The 17,693-nt window shown below is 37.7% G+C and overlaps 1 protein-coding gene across 2 annotated transcripts in view; it reads left to right on the plus strand.

Moving 5' to 3' along the window:
• The window catches only part of EVC (EvC ciliary complex subunit 1), a 52,020-nt gene that overhangs the window by 20,906 nt on the left and 13,421 nt on the right, over window positions 1–17,693 (plus strand). Inside the window, exons 12-15 of one of the 2 annotated variants that reach the window (XM_032443975.1) lie at window positions 8,956–9,168; window positions 14,158–14,267; window positions 15,515–15,725; window positions 16,686–16,757. In XM_032443975.1, the coding sequence (XP_032299866.1) occupies window positions 8,956–9,168; window positions 14,158–14,267; window positions 15,515–15,725; window positions 16,686–16,757 (606 nt within the window). The remainder of the gene's footprint in view (window positions 1–8,955; window positions 9,169–14,157; window positions 14,268–15,514; window positions 15,726–16,685; window positions 16,758–17,693) is intronic. The other variant, XR_004306879.1, reaches the window with a different exon arrangement.

Below are 17,693 nucleotides of genomic sequence, written 5' to 3' on the forward strand. Positions count from 1 at the left end.
TTTAGCTCTGCAGGATCCTTCTCATGATTAATTACGACCAGATCAGGGTGTTATGGAAACTTGCTCTCTCCAGCACATCAAGATAATGTACCCACACAATCTTAATTAGTGCTGGTCCATACGCATGTTTTAAAATCCAGCAGAAAAAAAAAAAAAAAAAGTCTTTCTATTAGGAACAAACAAATTTTTACTCCAGTTTTATGTAAACTACTGCTTTGGAGAAAGGTAAAATTTACTTGCTGGGCTATGGCCACAAATCAGAATGAATTAGTTGTACAATACTACTTAAGGAAGGTCAGCATGTCTGCTGAAGTTACTGTGTATGCTTGATTCCCCAGAGTTAGTGAATTCTTCTTAAGCCACTTCTACATTTCCCATGAAGTCTTTGGAGACCAAACATTTTTTCCCTTCATTTGTGAAATTGTATTACTTTCTTTTGTTGCGTATTCTGCTTTAGTGACATTGAAATCAGACTGAAAATCCTACTTCTTTCAGAAGTGCCCTAGGTAAATTTTCTTTTCTGTAAAAGAAAAATCAATCTAAGTGAATTAAGTGTAACTAGAATTGCCAAGTTGCCAGAAGAGCTACACAAACTTGATCTCTGCCGATTCACTCAGCTCAAAGCCATTACATTCCATATTATAGTTGATCTCATTCTTAGACACATAAAAACACTACCAGACATGAAAAGCTGCAGTAAGTAAGGTAATCCAGCTGTCATCCGTTGAATGAGAGCCCATAAATATTAATTTCCAATAAAACATTTACAATAAAACTTCTTTATTGTCATGTTTTACGTAATAAACTACTGCACCCCTGTAGCCCTCAATGCAGATACTGCAGATTTCTCAGTACGCCTTTTAAACAGCATAAGCTTGAAAGAAGAGAAAGTATAATTTAGTGTAACCCTACTGTACATAAATTTAATTCTGCTGTCTTCTACAGCTTAGGGAACTGCAGTAGTTAAACATTTTGTCAGGACAAAAAAGCAAACATAGATTTGATTTTGAGGGAAGGAACTGCATCTCACAACCACAGTGCTTTTTGGTTTTCGTCTGTTTCAACTCATTTCAAAGCAGGACTATACCTTGGACAAGCCTTTCCCTGGGCAGCAGAGCTTCACATCTTTCCATAGTTTTTCTAGGTTTCTGGGGGGAGAATTTACTCCTTCCAGTGGTGAAGGCAAGAGAAATTTGAGGTACTCCGCAGTGCAGAGGTTTGACTGCAGGTCAAGTAGACCTGAGCAAGCATTCATTAGGCTAACCAGCTGGCTGCTAACAACTCTCCCAAAGTGATATTCAGCCCTATGCTACAGGCCCTACATCTCAGTTGGGTTTGAACCAGCTAGTTTGTAGTGCCAGCTGGTTTGGGCCCACCTATTAACACTGCAGAGCTTATTGTTGTAGTTTCAAAAGACTTGTAGTTTAAATGATAGTCATTTGCTTAGCAGACAGTTCAGTTGCTTTTTGTCACTCCAATAGCAACTGAAGCCTAGTAATATTACTGAAAAACTGAGTGGTACTCTCTATATCTAGACAAACGAGACATGCCTATCGTGCTCCTCACTTACATATATAAATATTCCTTAGCCTATTGTCCACAAGGCATCCAAAGACTGCAAGACAATTTCATAAAGATTCATTCATACATTTATAAACACAGTCAGAATGGAAAGAACTAGAAGTAGTTAAATATTAAGTTATTCCTAATTTTTATTTGGTTACACATAAAAATTAGCCTTGCAAAGCTGCACAAGGTTGTTATGCTGCCTACCTATCCAAGTTAAATAGCCTTTAGCTTAGTCTCTTTCTTCCTTCAGTCGTGTACTAGTATGACTTGATTTATTTCAGCAGTCACCTTGATTTGTCCTAGTTTAAGCAAGCAGGGAAGCAAACGTGACAGACTTAGTTACTTGAATAAGTAGAAAAATAACCTCCATGCAAGAGGTGATATTAGATTGTAGGGAAAAGGTCAGCATATAACAAAATAGGAAACTGACGAATATCCCAGGGAGAGAAGAAAATATGTCATTTCACTGTATTTGCCATTCCTTTGTGGGAGAATATGCTTACCTTGTTCTCACAATGTTCTTCTAAGCCCTGCTCAAAACTCTCTGCCATTTCTTTTAGCATTTTTTGCCTTTTAAATGTGAGTTCACTGAGATTTATGTAGACTTCTAGCACTAATGTAGCCTGTAGTGTTACAGTACATCAAGGAATTATTCAGATTGGTGAATAAATATATAAAAATGCAGTGATCTGGAAGCTGACTCTGTTTGCAGAGATTAATTGAGTAGGTTTGTTTTGTCAACACATGAATAAATCAATTAAAATGACTTAACCAAGGTCAGTGGAATCTGTTGATGCCTGAAGTGAAATGAAGGCGTTGTATTTAGAAGATTACATAGGACTTTTCAACCATGCTAGTGAATTAAAATAGTGCACTGTAGGTGACTAGTCTTGTAGTGAGTAGGCAGAGGCTCCACCTGCAATTTTTACGGTCCAAGCTGAGCACTGTTGATGAATGATTTTAATTTGCACAGCATGCTGTAATTGAAGCAGGAATTGCCTCAAAGCTAACTGAAAGACTTAGCCTAATATTTACAGTAAAGGTAGCCTTTGGTGTTACCCCATAGGCAGGGGATACTCTGTTGAAGTAACAGTTTTGTGTTGGTTTCTGTAGCTATTGAATGGCAAGGTTTAAACTGAAATTTTCTTTCATGTGACAATGAAAGCCTCCCCAACCCCCAACACCAAATATTCTTTATTCTGTTTCTCCTGATCTCTTGAGAAGATAAATGTCTAGCTCCTTGCAAGTCTGTCTGAAATTTAGCCTATCAGATATTAACCAACATTTAATCTTTTTTTTCTCTGGGTTATTGTTTTGGGGTTTTTTTGTTTGTTTGTTTTGTTGTTTTTGTGTGTATGTGTGTGAACTGCTTATTTCAGCAGTGAAAGGAGAAGTGAAAGGAGGTTAATGGTTAACAGCTCATTATTAAGAAAACAGACATGCAGATTGCACACAATGAAATCAATTAACAGCCAAGAATTACATAGTTCCTGATAAGATAATTATTTTTCTTCAGCTTTAACATCAAAAGCATAAAAAAAAACACCATTTACTGTCATTTGTAATTCCTTTTTGGTGATAGCAGTTCACCAAAATGTTACTTCATTTGACTTGACAGAACACAGAAAAGCATAAGAATTTAGATTAAAAGCTATTAAGTTGTGAGCATTATCAACAGGCAGGGCAATAAACATGTTGTGAATGAGTAAACATGAATGCGAGGTTGAAGTAAAATATATTTATATAAAAGGGAGAAAATTATCTTTGTCAAAATTGTAAGTTTAGGTTCCTAGAGACTTAACTCTTTCATTTCTTTCCTTATGTAATTTCATTAACATGAGATATGGTTACGGATGCTTTTTGCAGAGTGGATGGCATGTCTGTCTATCCAGAGCTAGCTGATTTTCAAGGTGAGCCACTCACATCTTGTCTCAGAAGGAAATCTGATCAAGAGACCTCCAACTCAAATGCTTGCTTCTTAAAGTTTTGCCTTGTGATTTAACCCAGAAAGTTTGAAAGACAGTGTGATCTAGGAGATTAAATATGAAATTCCTGCCACATGAGCTCAGTCTAATTCTACATTTGGGGTCTCATTAAATTTAGTCATTTCAAGTAAAGCTTTGAAGTCCTTAACTCTACTGCTACATTTGCACATTCAGTTACAGTTCTGGGAAACAGTTGTTATTTGTAGAATCACATCCAAATGTTTCATTGATTAGCCACTACTAAGGCTTATATGAAACTTACGGTTTTACAGTTTTGTACTACCTGTAACCTTGACAGAAGTCCTGGTAGTCCTGGAAGTCTTGGCCCTTTCTGTCTCATCACCAAGTGACCTGAGTCATTCTGTGTGCCCCAAGTGGTTGACTGGCCTCAAATGTCGACAATAAGCTGAAAAAATTCAGCCTTTTGTAGGCATTGACATACATTCACTGTGAATGTACATACTGCTGTGAAATACAAGATGCATGATGTAAATAAGCTTCATTATGAAGTTGCTTCTTGCCTTATTGTGTAAGAAAATGTATTGTATCTCTTTGTGGATTCACTGTTTTCTAAAAGCTATATCATTTAAAGGGTATTCTCTTATCTGAGAAGCACATTTATAAAAAGGGAGGGCACTACAGAAGGTGAAGGTTGAAACAAAAACCAATGAGAAGGAAAAATTAATTTTAATAAATCTCCATTTTAATGCATAGAAATATTTTTTTTTCTTTGTTTTATTAGCTTGTACTGAGTATGACTTTAATGCCATTAAGTTCTATTGGCATCACAGCACTTAAAAGCAGGTTACTGGATTCAGTTTGTAGTTATCATTTTGGAATTCTTTCAATGAAGAGCTCTTGTATCCAAAGTTAACAAGTAACTGTTACAAGTTAACAAATAACTGTGCCATTGCCTCTTGGAGATAATACATAATAGAGTGGCTGGCATTTAAAATACAGGACAACCAGTTTTTCTAAATATATTTTCCTGCTTCATGATGCCATTATTCACTTTATTCTCATCTGCTCAACCACTTAATCATTTGAGTTTGAGGGAAAGCATTAATATTGTTTTTTGGATCTACAGCAAAATCTGATAAACTCTGTATTTCCCTTGATTTTTGACAAAATTCTGTATTTATTGCCTTGTTTGAAATTCAGATGCATTCAGCATTTTAATCTGAGTCCATTTTATTTCTGCATATACCCTGTGGTATTTCTTTATGCTTGATGAATTTCTCTTGAGATTTTTCAAAAAGCTTTCAGATTGACTGCCAGGTACTACAAACAGGTTCATTCACTGTTGCAATCAGCTATTCTATTAATGGAATCAATTTGAATAAATTTCATTAAGCAAGTGAAAGTTCTACAAGCAAGAGATGACATATCAGTAAGTTCATAGAAACTATTCTGTATGTGTCCAAAAATAAGATATTGGAAGCAATAGCATTTCTTAATGCTTTCATTATTTTCTTGTAGAAAACAGGCTTTATAATATGTGTTACGCTGTCTTGTTTATGGTCATACTGCTGTTTTATATTGAGTACTTTCTTTAGAGTACAAATAATCTTGAACAATTTTTTTAGCCTGAACTATTTTCTGTTCCTGGGTTCAGCTTGACCCTGTCCACAACAAGGAATTGGAACTAGGTGGGCTTTAAAGTCCCTTCCAGCCCAAGCCATTCTGTGATTCTGTGATCGAGTCACACTGGTAGAATTCAGTTGCACTTGCATTTTTTCCTAAGTGGAGACTTATCATCTTCCCTAGCAAACCTTATAAGGCTATTCCACCATGTTTCTGCAAAAGCAGTGTCAAAAAGTGTAGCCATCACATTGTACATGTATGTTCTCCATGCAAAGCACACTGAACTGTTGGTGTTACACTGACTTCATGGATTGTATTCTGTGCTCAGGTTAAAGAACTCAGTGATCAGCTGAGAATAAGTTAGTATTATGATAGTCAGCACTGATGGTGGTTTGTGTTGTGATCCTTGGCTGCAGCTGAGACCACTAAGTGCAGGATGTGTGGCCTGCACAGAGGAGAATTTATAATAGTAGTTAGATTATTCTCTGCTGTTGAAAATCACTCTTTTGGGGGCTTAACAGCACTTGAACAGGATTCCTATTGCTTTGCCTGTTTGCAGCATCTAGGAGATGAAAAGTAATACACTCAGTCCTGCTCATCTTCCATATTTTCGCCCAGCATCATCATTTCTAAAGGCACTGTTCATATTCCTGGATTGTTATTCCCACTTTCTTGTCCTTTCTCATTAATTTTAACAAAGGGCTGCAATGTATTTTGCAAATGATTAAGCACCTGTGATTGAAACATAATCACATTTTTTTCTGGTTAACTGTCTACCCGCTTTGGTAGCACCAGTGGTTAGTATGCAAAATAATTTGGATCTGTGGGGAGTGCAAGCAGAATGCTGTTCAATTTATTCTTTAACAAGATAGCATAACAACAAGTAATGAAATACCTGCTTTAGATTCTGTGCAAAAGATTTCCTAGTAAATAATAATACAGGGTTGTCAGCATGCCAAGCAAATGCTATCAGTTCTGAAGAAAAGTATGTTGTGAAGTAATTTAGTTGCCACAGGTGGAACTCTGTTTGCTTAAGAATAAAATTCCTTAACACCTTGTCTCAGATATTTTGAGATTGTAATAGAAATGCCACAGACTCCTCTAGACTCTGAACTATTTTAGATCCAAAAAAATTTCTTAAATCCAGGAGCATCCAGTAAAGGCAGAAGAATTTTCTTGTGTAGAAAGGCTAGAAAAGCTCAGAGAAGAGACAGTTTACAGTGACAGTTCTTTAAATGTGGTGTAGGATACAGAGATTAGAAATGTGGAATCTGAGTTTATGTTAAATCCCAGGATTTAGAGGCTTGAGTTCTAAAATAAAGGAATAGCAGCAGTGAGTACTCAAACCATTTAGCATTAGTGTTCACAAGATAAGCCAGGTCCACAACAAAGCAGTTCATTAAGACAGTATAAATCCTACTTCTTATTACAACAGGAACCGGTAACTATAATAATTAAGGAAGGTAGATCCTTCCTTTGAGACAGGATTTACCTACACAGCAGATTGTCTCTGCAGTGATATGTGCAGCCTATGGCACTTTCCTTCTAATGGGGCATATTTCTACCAGTGATTTAGAATGCATGGGGTAGATTTTGTTCTACTTTTCAGCATTTACCAATGCCTTTTAATCTATTTAATCTGGGAAATGTTAGCAATGCAGATGTAGCCCTGGTCAGTACCTACACAGTAGGCATTTGCTGTCAGTTGTCCAGAATTCTTTGGAGTGCAATTTCTTGTAAAACCACTTTTAGCTTATTAAAGAATAGTCACTTAACACTGACTCTCTGCTGCCCTGCTCCTGTGCTGCCAGAAACACCTTGAGATCAAGTTTCCAGTGCATCTACAAAGTCTTGGCCACACAATATAGCCCTGACAATGAGACCATTTCCTAGTAAGAAAAGGCTCTGTGTAAAGACATAAATCACTGTTCAGATGTTGCTCTGATGATAATGTCACGTCCACGTTGTGAGCAGTAGCCAGAAATGAGAGAAGTGTTTCCAGAAATGAGATATCCAATTGGTGCATCTCTGACCAGGAGACCGTTCTGTCCAGGACCCAGTTTCTGGAGCAAGTAACCCAATGTGAAAGGATTTCACACTTTGAGTTTAAACAGAGTTAGTGGAAGCTGGAATCTGAAAACACTGCATGCTTTTAACAGGTAGAAGAATGGAAGAAATTAAGACAGAAGATCTTGAAGGTGTAGTGAGCACTTTTGTTAATGTTGTGCCTTGATTTTATCCACAAGAAGAGTTTGCTGCAGGGAGCTGTTGAGCTAAGCTATTTATTGTTTGTGAAACAGCTCATTAATATGGTGATTAGCATCCTACATCACAGGAGGAAAATAATAATTTTGTATTCAGTGCACATCTTGCATACTTAACATTAAGTGAGAAATACAAAATATTTTCTTCTTGAAATCTGCCCACTTGATGAGTATTGATAAACCTAAACACCAAACAGATAAAGATCCTGAGAAAACAGAATGTGAACCCAAAATTTATCAGTATGGGGGCACATGCACAGAGCCAGAGTTGGGAAGCATTCTTACAGAATAGCATGTTATATCAGTGTGCCACCCAAAACCAGTTCACTTGACATTTTTATGTGTGTGAGTTGCAAAGAAATGTTTTTGACATTTAGATAAAAAACGGTGATGCTTCTATTGAGAGATTCTGGATTTTGATCACTTAAGAGATTGTGATTAGACCCATATTTAAAGAAAGACAATAGCCAGAAGACTTGAAGTGCTTGCTTTTGCAGCAGAAATACTGCAAAGAGTTTTAAAAATATTAGCTGTATTTTAAAAGAAAATGGATAAATCTTAGTACTTTCAAGAGGGCTGAGCGATCGACAATGAAAGCAAAACCACGCACAAAGTAAAGCTTTTATGATTGCTGTGACAATGTTGAAGTCACACAAAACCAGCCCTTCATCCTACTGGAGTGCTGCAGTGTCTGTGACCTTTCCATGTCTTTGTTTTCTTCCTTCCTCTAAGGAAAGCTGCCTGCACTCAGTTATTCTCCTCAGGGATTACCTCAAATTTCTAGCAAGTTTGCAAACACAGCTTGTGCCATGTCACTGCATATTTGACATTGAAATTGCAGGTTTTGTAAAGGTTTCGTAGCTTGGATACCGTCTGACTAAATCACCCAAACTCTTCTAGCGAATGACACAGCCTCAGCAATTGAAAACCATTCATATGAGACTAGTTTTAATAGAACCACCAGCAGATATTTGTTTTCCTAGGCTTGAAGCTGTTCTGAATCAGGGTGGATTTAAATAATTCTGTCCTTCCAGAAGGCATTAAGGAAAATCATATTTTGAAGCAATAACTATTAACATGATCAGTGTCAACTTTGTGTAAATGCTGTACTGTTCCTTTTAACTTGTCCTTACTTCTTGCCTTCATTTGTGTCAGCACCTTTAGAAATATGCCTAAAATTTGTCATGCAAGGTTCTTTCCACTCAGGCAAAATACATGGTTTACCACATGTCACTACAGTCAGTAGAACATGGTATTATTTGCTTTGCAGTTGTAGGTGGACAACAGTTAGGGTTCAGAATCTCACATTAAAGCCAGTATGGCATTTTAAATACTCTTGTACCCCTTAACCAAAATGTCGGTGTGGTTACAGTCTCCATTTACATAATCTGCTCTAACTCAAGCATTACTGGCATTGAATTTTATCTGTAGGTGTCACTAGTCTGATACACTCCTTCACTGGTATCACGCAGCATGCAGTGAAGTAGCTGCAAAGGGCCACAAGTTTTGCTTTCTCATCTGTCTCACTTTGTTCCTTTTTGTCCCCCTGGCAGGAGCTGCATTCTAAAGCTTCCCATGCTTTAGCAGACTTGGTGAATGAGCTGTTTCTTCAAACACTGCCTGTTGTGACCGGCCTCTCTGTAAGTGAATGTGAACTTCTGAAAGAGGAATGGCAGGAGAATGTGGTGCCTCAGCTGGAGAAGTGGGACAGCCACTGCCAGAAACGCTGGAAACTTTTCCAGGAACAGCTACTGCAAGAAAAAAAGGTAGAATCTTGGGACATTATAGGTCTATAAATGGGATATGGAAAGAAATAATCTGTACCAGATTCAGGATAGGCACTTGGAGATGCTGTATGGAGTGAATATGTACGTTATGAATGTAGACTCTCACAGAAGAGTTGGAGAGTAATTCCTGAACATCTGTCCACAGTGCTTGACAGCTTTTTCAGCACATAAACATTTTTTGGCAAGTCTTCTGTCTGATTCCACAGTGTCCTCAACTCTTGAACATCTACAGAAACAGTTAAAAAAAGATACCTTCATCAGCTTACAGGAAAGGAGGCATTACTTCTTATGCACATACTTCCTAATCATTTATATGCATTATTACTATAATTACTAGAAACATATTATAAACATTGTACATATAACGCTCTTTTTAACTCTGATGAGGTGAAGAAATATGTGTCCATGCTTTTTATTCTGTTTGTGCCCAGCACATTGAGGGCACTGAGACCAGAGGAGAAAAGCAACAGAAATAAGTCAGTGTTAGGGCTCCTCTGCTCTGGTCCTTCTGCAGACCCATTGAATGTCAGATATTGCTGAGGGCCAGAGAAGATATAGTTTAACTACTATATGGATGTAGTTTAACTGTAGAGGATGTAGAGCTCGAGTCTAGAGCATATTCCAAAGACTCTGTATGCATTCCTCCAATACCATCATTGGACACAGTTTGTGCGAAGGAACTAACACCCTAGGATTGTTTCTCAAGAGATAAAAAAGGATTAGTTCAGCTCCAGCATCAGGTTGATGGAGAATAGTTCCTTGGACAGTACTGTATGCTTAATTCATTGTATTTGAATTCAGATGCTCCAGTAATGGCCAAGCATAGAATAGTTAGGTTTAGAAGCTGATTTTCTATATTTTCAGTGTACTGTAGCATTCATAATATAAAGCAGATGGCTTCCTAGCTGGGCAAAAAAAAAAAAAAAAAAAGATAAAAAAAGAAGAGAGCTTACTGACTTCATTAACAGTAATTATTGAACTATAAAGGAATTCACCTAAATAAGTACATAGCATTCACATTGGTCTTTGGGTCACCAGCAGTGTAGCTGGGCATTTTTCAAGATAAAAATTTCATGATCAACAGATGATAGGGCTTTTCTAAGGAGAAATGATTCTATGCAGTAAATTTTTACATTTAAGTGCAAAATGCCTTTCTTGACTCTTTCCTAGTGTTAACACAGTGATGTGTGCATTTAAATAGTGAGCTGACACCCATGTCCTACTGAAAAAAGCACTTGGTTTCCACCTTTATAAAAGGAGGGATCAGATACTTGTGACAGGTGATTATGACATTTGGGAGATTCCACAGATGTTGCACTGCTGATGACTGAAGTTCCATTAATCAATATTTATATTGACAGGTCTTTTTATCAGGCATTTGCCAGAAAGAAATATGTCTCTCATTTGCCTTTTGACAAATACACTACAGCATAGAATTGCATAGACTTTACAGCTTTAGGAAGCCTAGCATCAGAAGGGTTTTTAACAGATTGTTTAAGCTTTCCAAGGTGCCTCAAAAAGACATTTTTCCCATTCACCTGAGCTACATTTGTCTAAGATTATCTTCATGCATTTATACATATCTGGAATATGATGACCTTTGGTGAAACAGAATCTCTTTTATGCAAGAAAATTAAAATTGAATTTCATATTTAACTTTCACCTTATAAGCTTGAGAATATGAGCGAGGCAAACAGAAGTAATTGACAAATGAAAAACATTTTCCCACGTATCTCCTGCCTCATGATTTCCCTGGAAGAGCACTGCCATCTGTTACTCAGAGCAGGCTGCTGCAGTAGGGTAGGTACTTGCTTGGCATTCATTGTGCATCACACACCATCTACAGGCTGTTAGAAAGAAATTGCTTTCCTTCGATTTCTTGAAGAATCTGTGCTAAAAATGTCAGAGAGCTTCACAAGAAAGTGAGCTTATGTGGATCTAATTTACTGTTGTATCTGAGATCTAACTCAAGGTATTTTATGGATTTCATTACCTACCAAAGGCATATTCCACATATTTATTTCCAAAGAGTAATGCTTAATGCTAGCTCTGCCCCAGAAGGTCTTATAATGGACTTGTTGCCAGGAGACAAAACACTGAGAAACTTACAGAGACAGAATGGGATGAGGACTTTTTCATCCATTCCCATATCATTGCTTGGCACCCACAGAGGCCAATCAGTGGCTACTTATTAGCTTTGACATGGAGTGCTTTTTATTGCTTTCTCTTTGTTTTTCAGATCCTATTTTATTTCATAGTGATAGGAATGTCTTATCTATTCAAATAACCAAACATTCCACAGAGCTTTACTTCCCCATTTGATATGATTTTGGCCTCGATTTTACAGGTTAAATGCAGCTTAGGAATCAGAGAGCCCAGCTGTTCTCCAACCACTGACTGTGCAGCATGGTCATTTTCTCCATTCTTTACTAATCTGTCATTCTTTAACAGTATTTTGGAATCACATTGTAGTGGCCAATTGCTGAGATGGGAAGGAAAGTAGTGAAGGATGCCAGGTTGGGGGAGCTGAGAACTGCCTTGTGCCACAGTCAGCCCAGGCCTGAGCTGACTTTCTAGGGGCCATCTCGATTCCCCACTCAGTACTGACAACACCAAGGCATGGAGGTATAGAGGAAAAAGCATGGCTCAGGTACAGGAATCCTGTCTAAAAGTATTGGGTCTCAAAGCAATGTAAAGATAAAGAAAGCTTTGAGAGGCACTTCTTGTCTTCCAGTTTGTGCCCCTAGTCCCTTGTCCTCTCACTGGACAGCACTGAAAGGAGTCCAGCCCCATCCACTTGACTCTTGCCCATGAGATACAGGGCACGCTTCTGGCTAATGGCAAACAATTTCCTAGTAACCTTTAGAGGCAAAACACTTAGTTAGTATTTGGTTCGAATCTCAAATCTTTCCTTATTTATCTCTACTTAAATAGTCTGTTCTCAGACTACTTAGAGCTGATGCGCTTCTTTTAAGTTCAGTAATTGTGCATAGGGGATACTTCTTGTTGTGTTCTAGGCTTTCTGTTGATTTCAGAGGAGTGAAGAGACACTTGCTAATTTTTGCATACAGCTCATGTTAGATGCAGTCTCCGTTAGAAGGTGACTCATTTGTTCCCTTTATAAGAAAGTCTACATTCTCCCTTTAAGAACTATTCCATTTCTTTTGCAGTTCCCACTACAGTCCCTTTCTTTGTTATCTATCACTCTTTGTGCCTTTTTTGGATAGGATATACCACCACCAGCAGAGGTGTTACATTTTTGCTTCGTGACTGTAATACCGTATCATCTACAAACCCAGAAAACCTCTGCTGTCTTTTATAACTTGGGGGTTCACCTCTGCCTGCTGTTGGAGGGCCAGTGGGAAGACAGGCCCTCAAGAATAACTTCTGTATGAATAAACAAGTCTCTAAAACCAATGGGAAGCCACATCTGAGCCATAGGCAGTCTCTTATTGAACACACTTCTATAGAAAATCAAGAAGTCTTTTTCGGCAGACAATAAAATGACATTACAATGACTCAGGTTGGTTAACCAAAACTTTAGTGGACATCTGCAGAGAGGTGTGAAGTGCTAGGAAACCATATCCACAGAGCTGCTGAAGGGAAATACTAATACAACTATTATTATTATTACAGCTATTATTTTGGGGAAATATTTTATATTTGTCATTATGATACCTGGAGACATGGTAGGCCTCAATTTGTCATTTTCAGTATGCAGTCAGAGATGACGCTGTGCTTGAACGGGCTCTTTGATTTTAAGAATGACCGAGGCTCACATTAGCTGAGGTCTCACTGCCAGTCCACATCTTGCAGCTCCTTGTGAGAGCAACCATGAGCAGTCTGCTGTACAGATTTCTGTGCTCTGTTTCTCTTTCCGTCTGTAACACAGACTGCCAGCCCATCCTTCCCAGGCATCTTGCACAGAAGAATGTGCTCTGGTAAGGTTTTCTGCATGGAAAGGGTTCAGTTGTATGTACTGCTGAGTATGGCGCAGAGAATGCACTATCCAGGAAAGAAATACATTTTTCATATAAAGCCAGATTATGTGTTTTCTGATGTTCTGCACTTCCCTGGGGTGTTAATTCTGCGTTCACACATAAAGCCTCTCCTGCACAGATTGCTGCTTCCCGAGGAAAAGACTATCTTATCTAATATGCAGGCCCAGGATTACTCCTAATTCTTTGCACTGAGAGGGGCTGCAATTACACACCTAGTTTTTTGCTGCACATATTGATCTGATGAGATCTTGCTGTCTACAATAATATAAAATTTACTCCCTCATGATGTGAGTGAGGCTAGAACATGAAGTGAAGCTGTCAGAGCTTGAGTATTATATTTAATTTAGGACTGCATATATCTGCAAGTTACCTGCTTACACTCAGCTGCCAGCATAGCCTGAAATATACTCTTCATCTCACAGTAATGGAGTTTGGACCTTACAGTCATTTCATCATACAGCCTATTATTCATTGAATTCTGGCAATACAGTAAACAAAATCTAAGTTGTTATCTCCAAAAGTTTAGTCTAGTGAAAAGACCATCAAAACATTTCAAGAGTCTTTGATTAAATATTGCCTTGAAGGAGCTGTAAACTTACAGTTGAAAAACCTAATCACAAAATCTCCATTGCTATTTTCAGTGCATAATATATAAAAAAGTGTGGTGGGGGATGATGATTATCTTTATTTTGTTAGGTTAAAGTAAAATCTACATCCATACCAGTGAAGAAAGTCAAACAGAAAGCCCACTGCAACTTGCTGATAAGAGCTAATGCAAAATTTGTGCCACATTGTTCTTTTTTCATTGTTCCTCCATTGCTGAAATGGGAAAATCTGTAGGAGACAGGGAAAGAGGGGATTACTATTTTTAACAAAAATAAAAATAAACCCCTGATTCATCATATGGTGATCAGAGTGATGGAAATGAAAGTATCTTAAGACTGTGATTTTTTTCCCCTGCTTTTAGCTATGGATAAATGAATACGCTCTCTCTTCTGTGATGCAAAAGCACCTGTCTGAGAAACAAGAAAAGGTAATGCAAGGCGTCATGAGCAGACTGGGCTGCCTCAGTGATGAGTAAGTATGATTTTGTCAGTAAGCAGTGCAGTTAATCTGCAGTGCTGCAAATGCAGACAAATACTCATGTATGTTATGTTGCAGAAAGCAGTGCTGAGGGATTCTAAGCATCCTCAGAGAGACAATTACTGTAGGTTTTAATCTTGAGTAGAAAAACATTTTTTAAAAGAAAGAAAACAACAGACTCAGAAGTCTAAAGTCTTCTCTGATTAGTCCATTAATATGCATTCTGAGTATCTGTTCCTATATTTGTGAGTAATTCCTAATCTTGAATGAGCTTCACTTTGCTCTCTGCATGTCACGTTAGAGTATAATATCCTTCAACATCAAATGTTGAGTTCGACATTGTTCAGCTCTACCTTTTCTTTCTGTTAGTAGAATACCATGGAAGTGACCCCTCCCTTGCATTCTCTGTCTGTATTCACTATTGAAACTTCCACTTTATTTTATCTTTGTTCAGCTAAAATTCTTTTTAAGAAAACATTCTCAACAGAAATTCTAGATTATCTGCCTTATTTTGATTATGATGCCAAATGACATCATTCACCATGGTATCCACATTGCTATAGATCAGTGCATTTAAACACTTGGCTATCTGGAATATTAATATTACTGCCACTGCCCTCCTTTATTTTCTCTGTATTTTTCAATTCAACCTTCTGTTTTGATATTCTCTGACTTGGACATTCTTCACAGTTCGATATCTGGGTATCTCACAGTGCCTTATAGGTACACAAGTTAGATACAGACACAGACCCACTCTGAAGAGTATCATCCCAAATGTGCACAGAGCAGATTTCACTCACTTTGTTCAGGATCTTCTTGAAAGTGTGTTCACTTGTTCTAGCCGTGCCTGTGCTGCCAGCTAACACTTGCTTCCTCAGCATCTCTTCAGAGTGTGCTTCCTTGCTAATACAAGGCATGCTCTCCTGCATCTTCTTGAGCTTGAAATAGCTTTCCTGCATTTCTTCCTTTTCATCTTATTTCAAGTCTCCCATGAAAAAAAGAGTAATTATAATTGATTATTTATCTTTTCTCTTCCTATTTTTATTATAATTTAATTTCAGCATGATAGAATTAGAGGTATATCATAGCAATATCCATTCTCTATATCTGAGAAGCATTCTAAGGCATGCTTTGTGGGAATGAACAGTAACTGTCTTCTTTAAACAATGACTTTCCTGACCACAGGGCTACAAAATCAGCAGGTAGCTTATCTGAGTGATTTTTAATGCTCTTTTTTGCAGGTCTGTTAACTACATATTGCAAAAACAGCGGCTCTTGCTGTGTTCAATATGGAGAAGGTTAACTCTTAGAAGCATTGGAATGGCAGGTTTGACCCGCATGAGGATGTCCAGAAAGAAGAGCTTGCTCCAGGAGCTGAGAGAGCAACATATGCTGCAGAAGAGCACTTCAACCTGTCAAGATGAAGATCAGTGGCAGCTACAGAAGGCAGTGGTAGGTGCAGTATCCTGGAGGGTTTTGTCCAGAGTTCTTAAATGTTATGATGTCTGGCATTAGAAGTAGCCACGGATCTCAAATATAAAAACGTTAGTGTTCCAAATAGAGAGAAAAAGTCTTGTCAAAAATGCATCCCTCTTGACATAGGAGGTACTTAAGTATTCCTTTTTAGTTTGAGCAGACACTTAAAATTCCCTAATACTTCATATTACTTAACACAAGTTACTGCTTTACGATAAGAGAAACTCCTACCAACTCTTCTAGAGATCATAAGATGTGCTTGAAAATTCCTTTCTTGAATGTCAGAAGAAAGATTTCCTTCAGCATACCTAGCAAGTTTTTCTGTACTGCTGACATTTTTCATTCTTCTGTTTCCTTTATCCTCTGTCCGTGAGATATTTAATATCCATTCCCCTGACATCATTCCAGATTCCTGTAGGCTGAGGTAGCAGGAGAAATTTCAAAGGGTTATTATATTTTATATTCCCACAGGTCACTTTCATATATGTTTGTCACTGTGTTTAAGGGTTTAATCTTTCTTGTTAATACTAGATTTTGCTCGTTATTCACTTTGCTGCAGTGTGTACTTGAGAAGAACAACGCTGTATTGCTGAAGTCAATATCAGAGGACCCTTCCCAGCAGGCATCAGTATCACCCCCTGCCCAGCTCATTGTTGCTGCCAGTCTGGGTTGAACCCATCCAATACTTTGTATCTTTGTGCTCCCTGCCATCACTGTGCGATCAGCACAGAGAGAATGTTGTGCCTCTAATTCTAATTAGCTTGACATGAACCCTGAATCTCCACTTGGGAGAGGATTAAGAAAATTCTGTCCCTGGTTACTGTGAAAATCTCGAAATACCATTAGGCTTTATAAGAGGTAAAATACAGTGAAATACAAATGCATAGGACATCATTCCTCTTGTTTCTGTATTTTACGTTCTTTCCATTGTTCCAGTTCACTTCGATTCCACAGGGACAAGAATTGGTGCAATCACTGTGTTCCCTAGCAAAAATGAAATGTTCCCAGGTACTACTGCTGTTTTGTACTGTATCCATTACAGCCTCTTTCCAAGGCCAACCATGATCAATCTCACAAGGAAATGCTTAAATATGTGCATATAATATCCTTGCTACCAAACAAGTATAGTCTGTGTGTGGAACTGTGAGGTGTCAGAGAGAAAACAAATGTTAGGAAGAGCCTCTAAAAGTAAAGCTGATATATTAGGAGTTAAGGAAGAGGATAGTTTGCAGACATTCAATCAGAGTTTTAGACATTCTGTGTTATTTTAACTAAATTTAATTTAATCATTTGCATAAATTGTGAAGGTATTATGTCAGTCTATTTATTTCATAACATGACATTTTGGTCTTTTTTTAAAGAGTTTAGTGACTTTATGATGGTCTTAGAAATGTCAAAAACATGTGTGAGCTCTAAATAAAGACATTAGAATAACCAGCATTAATAGGGATGTCATTTTTTTCCACAGATGAATGTGGGCAGAGCAGGTTCTTTTCCTACTTGCATTTTTAGTTACAAGAGGGAATCAAATAGAGACTGTTAAATTCCTTGGAATAATTGAATTTTTGAATTTGAATATTGGTATAAGAGGGACATCTTCAACTCAGTACAAGGCAGTCTGTGGAAGACTGTAATGCATATGGGAAAGAAGGAACAGGTTATGCTGGTGAGCGTGTCCTCTTGTGTGCTGAAGAGAGCTTAGAGTGAAAGTGGATTTGAAAAGTAGCATAGAAAATAGTGGTAAGTTTGGTTGAAGGAGCTTAAGAGACTAGAACTCTTCAGCCTAAAAGAAATGTGAATGTCATTGGCTTTAAAACTGGAATACAGTTGCTTCTGATGTCTTTTTTTCTAATAAAAGAACAAGTGAACACCAAGCAAAGCTACTAGATTCCTACTTGAAAGCCACTAGAGTTTTTCAAAATGAAAGTATGACTGCTGGGGCAG

Source organism: Coturnix japonica, chromosome 4 (genome assembly GCF_001577835.2).
Source record: "Coturnix japonica isolate 7356 chromosome 4, Coturnix japonica 2.1, whole genome shotgun sequence".
Taxonomy (NCBI): Eukaryota; Metazoa; Chordata; class Aves; order Galliformes; family Phasianidae; genus Coturnix; species Coturnix japonica.